The 8,964-nt window shown below is 41.0% G+C and overlaps 1 protein-coding gene across 1 annotated transcript; it reads right to left on the bottom strand.

Moving 5' to 3' along the window:
• Nucleotides 1-1,099: 1,099 nt before the first annotated feature.
• bmp2b (bone morphogenetic protein 2b) lies at nucleotides 1,100-8,014 on the bottom strand. The gene is made up of 3 exons (XM_008398320.2): nucleotides 7,620-8,014; nucleotides 6,485-6,852; nucleotides 1,100-3,724 (listed from the first exon to the last, which is right to left on the bottom strand). Exons 2-3 carry the CDS (start codon nucleotides 6,837-6,839, stop codon nucleotides 2,820-2,822), a joined length of 1,260 nt encoding a protein of 419 aa, XP_008396542.1. The 5' UTR covers nucleotides 6,840-6,852; nucleotides 7,620-8,014; the 3' UTR covers nucleotides 1,100-2,819.
• Nucleotides 8,015-8,964: the final 950 nt, after the last annotated feature.

Genomic DNA, 8,964 nt, shown 5'->3' with positions numbered 1-8,964 from the left:
TGGCATTCATTTGTCTTTAGACTCCTTTAATCAGATACTCCTAAAAACCAGTGCAGCCAACTTCTTCCAAAAATCACCTGATTATTTAATCCATTCCATTTGTGCGTAATTTGATGTTTGTACAAATACAGCTGCTCTGTGATCGTCACTGAAGTTAATTAAGGAACATTAGTGAAGTCGGTATCATAAAGCTCACGAAGGCGTCGCGTTTAGAGGAGGGTTGGGTTGTCAAACAATATTCTAAAGCTTTAAACATATCTGGGAGCAATGTTCAGAGCATCATCCAAAAAACGTAGAGAATTGTACATCAACAAACCTAACAACACTTGGCTATTTACCTAAAATGACGAGCTGTGCAAGGAGAGGATTAATCAGAGAAGCAGTCTATATGCCCATGTTAACTGTGGATGAGCTACTGAGATCCACAGCCTGGGAATAATCTGCTGATTAACTAATGTTTGCCCTAATAGTTAATGGGTGATAACAGAAGTATGCCAAGAAGAAATACGTATGTAGATGCTGCACCAAATGTAAGCGATACAACATATATACTTAAGAAACTGCTTTAGATTAAAATGTTACTTTTTGCAGCAGAAAACTGTGCATAACCCTGAACACAAAATCCCCACAGTAAAACATAATGGTAGTGTCCTGCTATTAGCATGCTTTTCTTTAGCAGGGACAGGGAAACTGCTTACAACTGATGGGTGACCGTCTCTCCGTCTTCTAATGACCCTAAACATTCAGTCAGATACAGTGGAGATGTTTTGACGAGAGCACATTCATGTGTTAAAATGGTCCAATCAAAGTTCAGATCTAAATCCAGGTGAGAGTGTATGTTAACAGGCTTGCTCCATCCAATCTGACTGAACTTGAGATATTTAGTAGTGAAGTTTGGGTAAATACTACAGGCTATACATATTTAATATTCATTGGGGCATACCCCCAAAGGTTTGCGGCTTTAATTGCCGCAACTGTGGTTCTACAAAGTAATGGCTCAAAGTTTCTAAATATAAACACACAGCACACTTTTCAGATCTTTATTTGTAAAACATTAGAAAGCCATCTATCATTTTCCTTCTACTTCACAGTAATGCACTACTTTGTCTGTCACATCAAATAAATTACATTAAGGCGTATGATTTTTTTAAGTGACAGAATGTGGAGTAGTTCAGTCGGCATGATTACTCGGAGGAATCGTGAACTCATGTAGACTGCAACTTTTTTTTTGCTTCTTTGAGTTTCTGCATCTTTTATATAAAGCACCAGGGCTTCTTAATGTTTTCATGTATGTTCCCAACATAAGTAACAAGCATATCTTTGTTTAATGCACATTTGTTTTTGAAGAGAAAAAGCCCACCAGGAAATCCTTGAATAGATGATTGAAAAAACAACCACGTTGGTTTTCCATGCAAGCATATGCATGTGTCTGAGATTGAAAACCAACATTCCATGGTCCCAACGTGCACTCACATTAAAACATTCTATTTAAAGTATTTTGAGCTGCACTGTGATCCCTCAAAACCCTTTCTAATGCAAACACAGCAGCCAGCGCACTCATTCTTACTCCGCAAAACTCTTTTGGGTTTCTCTTTTGTCTCTTATTATCTGATGTGATGTTATGGCAGCACAAGATATCTCCTCTGTGTCATTTGGAGCAGTTCTGAACCGTTCTCTTTCATTCAGATTGTATATTTGTTCTTTCATGTAGCTCAAATGCCCATTATAAGTTTTCAGATACTTCATATAAAACACGAGTCTGTTGCTGTTACTGTGCCTTATGTGCTTCAGTTGTGTTGTTGTGGAAGCAATAGATTTTCTTGAAAGCTTAAACTAATAAAAACCTCATGATTTAAACATGTCAAAGGAAAGAGAGACAGACATCGTGGTGGCAATTTGTCTGAGCATGTGCCGCATATAGACAGGTGCAGGTGTATGTTTATCCAAATCAATTAAAATGCTGGTAAAATTTGTTCTTGTTGCTGTCCCTGTCTCAACAAAGTGTGCAGTCTTTCAATGTCAAATTGTACTGTAAATAAATCCTGTCAGAGCTTCCACAGAAGCACTGCAGTTACACTTTTTTCCTCTGATAATATTGGTTTGGAGAAGAATAAACACTAGAGCTAGCTCTCGGAAGATTGTTCCCAGGAATCTTTGAAGTGACATGTAATGTATAAAAACATGCTTGGCTGTTTTCATAATCCTCCCATGGGAGTCTATTACATTTGTGGGCATGTAAATTGTCGTGTGATTCTGCACTATACTGCAGCGGGTTATGCTAGTGATCCTTGCTTTTAGTTTCTAATTACATTTAACTAAATATGTCATTGCTTTCGTAGTGTTAGTGTTAGTGTAGTGTTAGGATTTAAAATCCATCTTTTCGTCTTTGCCTTACGGTCCCTTGCTCGTACACAGCTGCTACTGATCTTACAAAACTGGACTAATTGCATGTTTTTTATGATAAATACACATTATTTATTTACAAATAAAGTGGTTATAATAGAAATAAATACAAAATAAACATCTGAGCATTATACTTCATGTGGTATTGCACCCATTTCAAAATGTACAACAGAAATGCTTTTTCAGAACCAGTAAAGGAATATTCCTTTGATTAAAACATTTATTTTTCCCAACTTTATGTAGACATAAATATATTCATATATACTTTCACTTCTTCCTCAATATCTCTATTACTTTGTTTCTTTCATATAAATAAATGTCTTCATTGGGAAACTGGGTGTCCATAGTAGAGCTTAAACACTTAGTGTCTCTCTCTCTCTTGCTCACTCACGCTTTGTGTCCACACAACCTGTTTCTCATCTACAACCACAGCCCTCCACCACCATATCCTGGTAGTTTTTCAGAATCACCTTCTCGTATTCGTCCAAGTAAAGCAACGAAATGGGGCTGAGTTCGGTGGGCACACAACAGGCTCTGGGGATGTTTGAGTTTACTGAGTTGACAAGTGTCTGCACAATGGCATGATTAGTTGCATTAAGGTGGTCTGGTAATGGAAAGGGGCATTCCCCGTGGCAGTAGTAGGCATGGTAGCCTGGGGGTGCCACTATCCACTCGTTCCATTGCACGTCGCTGAAGTCTACGTACAAGGTATGCCTTTTGCAGCTTGCCTTTGGCTGATGCTTCCTACGTTGTTTCCGGACTGCTGCCTGCCTTTTCTCCCGTGTATGGAGTACCGAGTCCCCACGGCCGTCGTGACCATATGTTACCAGCAGGGGCCGAGCCTGAGGCCATGAGTCCTGGTCCTGGTGCAGGGACCGGCTCACCCTGACGTGCCCGTTTCTTCTCCGGGTATGCTCTGCATCCTTCTGCGTCGGCTCTGGATGAAGCACCTCCACCATGAAGCCATGATTCCGGCCATTCCCTGAAGTCCATTCAGATACAGCAGGACTCACATCAAAACTCTCCCAGCGGCTCAAAGAGTCCTGAACCAGCCTGGTGTCTAGCAGACGGACCAGAGGTTCTGTGCTGTTGGAGCCTATTGGAACTCCGAAGATCTCGTAGATGTTGATACGATGGAGGCCTCCAGCAAGAGCACCACTAGTAGAGCTGCTGTTCTTAGGAGGTGCAGCTCCAATGACCTGATCCCTGTAAATGCGGAGCTCTGCGGAGGTTATGAGCTCCTCTTTAGGGATAGACGTGAGGTTGAAGTAGAATTGCTGGGTTGTTTTGCTTTTCAGGCTGGCCAGTGCCTCCAAAGATTCTATGGGAAACAACATAGAAAACCATAGTGTAAGATTATGCAAGCAAAAGTTAAATTAACAAGTAAATTGGCATGAAAATAATTATTTTCCTCACATTCTAGATATACACTGATGAAGATCTCACTGTTAGATCAGTAGATTCAAGCTACGCCAAGCAATTAAACGGTGTGGACGTGGGCCACTGTTAAGCAATTAGAATCAGTCTATCAGGTATGACTCAGGCAAATGACAATTATGTAAAACAATCATTAAAGTCAAGCTTTTGAGATCGTCAAGCTAAATGTCAAAGGATGAAAGCAGTGTGCTAACATTTTCTGATAAGATCAGAAAGAACAGTTTGCCAGCCGTCATATGGCTCATTTGCATAGACAATTGGTCACTGTAGAAAACTTCCTCCTGCGTACGCAATGAGTTACGATCAAAGATGATTACTGACGGTCAAGAATTAGTCTATGTAAAAATGAGTCTCAAAAATGCAAAAGAAGCTGAAGCTGCCAGTATCCTTATGACCTTTTTATGTGATTGTTGCTCTGGGGAGGAATTTACAAACAAATTGTCCATAAACGTGCAAATTCTTTGTTCTATCGTTTATATATCTGCTCTTAACAGTCCTGAGGCAAATGAAAGTAACACTTATACTTAAGTTAACCGGCATTCCCCTCAATGGGATACGGTAAATGACAGAAGTGTTAGTAAAAGCTGCAATTTTCTTTCAGGCAGCCCTGCTTTGAACTCTTACTTTATAAAGATCATAGAAAATGTATAGCCCATCATTTTAATCTGTTTGGTGTGGCAAAGTAAACACAAACCTTAAAACTATTAGCTTTTCAAAGGAGGCATTTAGGAAATTCCACCATCTCATCCTAAACCTCCCTCCAAAGGCACAAAGAGCTCAATTAGGCTCATCACTTCTCATTTGATGTGGGAAAACCCCCTGTGTCTCGTTCCCTCTCTTCGGGTTTTCGATCCGGCTCTTCCTTTCCTTCATCAGCACCCAAATCCCATTTTCCCTCTGTTCTCTTAGCCCCCAAATCCTCTTTTCTTGCCGTCTATTCCTTTGTCACTGTGTTCTCTGGTTCTGCTACAATATTTTCAGTCTCTCTGAGACTGCTTTGTGAACATGCTTAGACTTGTCAAAAGCGTGTGAACCACAGATATGAGTGCATCGGCATTCCTAATTTCTTTTTGTGCTGTGTGCCAAAATACGAGATAAAAGCTAACGTCAGGTCATTCATTTAAGATCTGTTGCTGGCAATCGTTTCTCTTGTAATCGTGAAAATGTTGTTTGGCATGGAAATCGGTAAAATTTTGAAAACCGATTGCAGCAAGTCTCATTATCCAAGAGAAATGGATATCGAATGGTGAATGCGATGATCGGCTCATGTTGTTTGCTTTGATGCGTTGCATTAACATTTGTACATGCATGCTTATTATATGGCACAACAAACACGACAGTGTCACTGACATGACACGAGGAGAGTAGGAACCATGTCACCCTGAAAGTTAAGGCAAAAAAAAAAAAAAAATCTAGGGGCTGCATGTGTAAAAACAGTCTAAACGCATTTGTAATGGCCAGTGGTGTCAAGGTGTGTTGGCTGAGAGCAGATGTTTCCAGAAGTCGGCTGGGAGCAGTCACTCAGGCCAGGATTGTTTGTAGTGTGTCAGTTTAGCCACTTGGTGTCATTGCACTAGGGCTTTGGAGAGCACCCAAGCAACCACTCAACCACCCCTCTGACTCACCCCTGATGGAAACTTCTGCAGTCAAACACAGGACTCTGTATGAGGACTCTGTGTAGGGCCCCAATGGACTTAGTAACGTGTATGCTGCACAAAGAACTACTTGGATCATAGGAAGTGGAATAGTCCTACAAAGCTACTCCAGGCTTTAGTTGACGTACACAAAACTATGTAATATCAAAAACATATTTTTGTTAAAATTTCATCAAGAGATGGTTAAATAAAAACAACTTTAAGAGTGTTTTAAGAATGTAACAAAATTATTGCTTTATTCCTTTTTTTTTTTTTTATCTTAGCAGCCCTTTTATTATGGAGTTAAACTGAAAAATTCACTCCAGAAATCACCACGTGTCCCTTAGACTGAGAGAGCAGTTATGGTGATACAGGAAGGTGCGTAATTGCGCACATCACGGAGAGAGAGAGAGGGAGACGGAGAGAGCCGATTTGGAAGGAAAAAGGAGGCAACCCCCCTCCTTTCCACCGTTACAAACAAATAATTTCAGTCTTGTTAAAAATGACTCAGTCTGACACGATGACTTTGTCCCGGTTCGTGCTGCTTTAATGCGGGTTGTTTTTGAAGTTACAGGGTGATGTCTATCACCTGCGCAAAAAGTACACCGCCCTTTATCCCGTTCCTGTGGTGCGTGTCTGGAAAAACTGTTTTCACAGCCCACGCAAACACCATCAATTATTAAGAAACAAATTACCCCAGGGATACCGCTGCCCCTTGATGTTTGTGAAGCCTGTGACAGCTGCTAAAGGCGTGTTTGCTTTGCCGTTGCATCACTGCATGTAAGAGAGCTGGTTAAATTGTGCGTGAGGTGCTTGTTTATAAATCGAGTCACTTTAACAGTTTTTTTTCTTCTTCTTAAGAATTACAAATAACTTGAATGCATGTCGTGCGTAAATGACTAAACCTTCATAAAACAGCGAAGACTCTGAAGCTCAGCTTGACGCACTGAGTCATGTTTAAATATGGGTTTGGGCTGTCTGACAGGTGAAGGTATGTCAGTAATACGTACCTTCATGGTGAAAGCTTCTAATCGTGTTGGCCTTGCTGGCGGCCCTCTCTGCGTGCTTCCCCATGCTCTTGGGTCGTTTAGTGCTGTGGTCTCCGTTCGCAGAGTGCATGTGGTAAAGGTCCACCATGTATTGTGGCACCACGGCGTGCTTGCTGGGGGTGGGTCTGCGCCCCAACCCGAACATGTTGAGAAGCCGAAGCTCGAACTCGTTGAGGAAGCTCTCCGACCGCTCCGGGCTCTGCTTCCCAGATTCGTTGTACTTCCTCCGGCCGACCTCGGGGATGAGTCCCGCAGCACCTTCCAGCAACACCTGAGCGAGCAGCAGTACCATGAGAGAGCGGACCACGGCGACCATGATCAGTCAGTCCCTGTGGAAAGAGTTGGTTTCTGTCAGCACACTGGCACGGAAGTATTGACATGCTGGGGCTTCCCAAACACTTTGTGATCTCCATACAGTTTGAATAGGAGACACCTTTTCCCACTTTGATGTAGAACAGAGACAAGCCCCACCGGCTGCACTGCGCCGCGGGAGTTTGGGCTTAACACGAACTCATTCATAAAAATATCAAGGCGAAAAATTAATGACAGGCGTGGACAAACCAAATTCAAAGCTCTTTAGATGGGGGAGGCTGCAGACATACGGTCTCCAGATAGGAGAGATAAGAAACCATGTTCGATGATGTGATTTGAATAGAAAAGGAAAAACGTGCAGAGCGAAAGATCACAAGGAGTATTAGGGACAAGAGATTACAATATCCACAGCAACAGCAGCATTACAGTCAGACGGCATTGTTTGCAGAGGCTTTGACGGTCATGTAATCATAATGGATAGAGTTACTTCAAGAGGCTTGCAGGTGTTAGATCTGACGTGCGTACCAAAGCCAGATGTATCCTGGTAAAGCTCGTGAAAAACTTCTAAAACTGAATACTATCCGAGCGGCACAATTTTTACATTAACATGTTTTTGTCATCTGTCCCTTTACTGTTTATTGTTCAATAAAAACGCCCTGTAACTTTTCTAGGAAAAAGGGAGCAAAGTACAAATTGTAAAGAGAAATTTTCTTCATGGAATTATTTAAAAACTTCTCAAAACTGTTATTTTAGTAGTTTGACGAATTCACCGGTTCCTCCTTACCTGACGAGAAAGCGCTGTGTCCGGTCGTCGTTCCACCTTTGAGCTCCGATAAATTCCACATTAATTCGTGTTTAATCCACGCTGTTTATCCTTGGGGGACCAAAGACAGCCCATGCCGTTCACCGATTGCCACATATTCTCACCAGCTGTGAGTTGAGTTAGGTCTTGTTCAGTTATATACGTAGAGGGGGGGTGGAAACAGTCTATGTTAAGTCTATGTGGAAACTCGTTGGCATAATCGATGAAAGTCTAAGGAATCTTGTCTGCACATCTTAGAGAGACGAAGAGCTCGCTGGAGTCAAAGTGAAGCGGAGCTGAAAGTTAGAGAGAGAAGCGCACTGAAGTGTCAGCCCTCTAGAAGTTGTTGCTGCGAGTGGGAGAGCGCCGCACCGCAGTGCTTCTATTGATTGGTGCCTTCTCTTCCTCCAGCGACTCTTTTTGTCCTATAATGATGTCACACATCAAGCACCCACCCACCTACGTTTTTGAGACCCCCACTGAGCATCAGTGTTATAGTAATTTTCATGACTGAAACATCATTGTTGGAAAAAAGAAAAACAATAACTCCGCAGAGAACTGTTAATGAAAGTAATAATTGCCCTTTAAATGTGAAATATTCAGTTTTACCCTCTAACATCAATAACTTTTTCCCTCCTTAAAAGCCATCAGCAACATGATCTTAAACTAGAAAACTATGTATATTTAATCACTTACAAATAAAATAAATTGTCCGAAAGTAATTTTCTGTATTTGTAGGACTTTGGTAAACTGATAAAAGCAGAATGAGGAGTTGCCAGGGGTATCTCCAAAGATTTCCATAAATCTTGGCCAAATTGGGGCCACTAATAACCTTGAGGTGGCACAGCAAAAACAAAAAGCCATAACAGCATAACATTGAACTATGTTGTTACGCCAAAATTCAAAACTGTGCCAAAAAAAAAAAAAAAAAGAAAAAAAAACAACCTCAATCTACTTTAGGATTTTATTTTATTTTTTTTTTAATAACCTAATAATCAACAATATTGTGTGAGTTTATGTCTGGCACCAGCATACCAAAAATCAAAACTTTTGACATGTTACCATCTTTTCTGCCTCCACAAAGAGTAGTCATGATTTTAAAATACTCTTTCACTTTCACTCATTTCTTACCCAAATATGTTTATTATTTCAAGGCAGAGTCAGGAGTGAAGGAAAAGCTTTCAAAATATGGGAATTTTACATGAAAAATTAGATCATATCAACATAATGAATGCACTCATCAAACCTTTTCTTTTGCTCTTTTAAATTAACATGTTCATCAATGCCAGTAGTATGTGTGATTTTAGATACAGGAGGTAACATCCCT

The sequence above is a fragment of the Poecilia reticulata genome, linkage group LG21, assembly GCF_000633615.1.
Source record: "Poecilia reticulata strain Guanapo linkage group LG21, Guppy_female_1.0+MT, whole genome shotgun sequence".
NCBI classification, from domain to species: Eukaryota; Metazoa; Chordata; class Actinopteri; order Cyprinodontiformes; family Poeciliidae; genus Poecilia; species Poecilia reticulata.
This window is presented reverse-complemented; position numbering and strand designations above follow the sequence as displayed.

What these genes read in the sequence shown, in the direction of transcription:
- bmp2b (XM_008398320.2), bottom strand. Translation starts at nt 6,839, where the DNA reads ATGGTCGCCGTGGTCCGCTCTCTCATGGTACTGCTGCTCGCTCAGGTG. An exon ending in TAGAAGCTTTCACCATGAAG is followed by an intron (nt 3,725 to 6,484) that starts GTACGTATTACT and finishes TGTTTCCCATAG; the next exon opens with AATCTTTGGAGGCACTGGCC.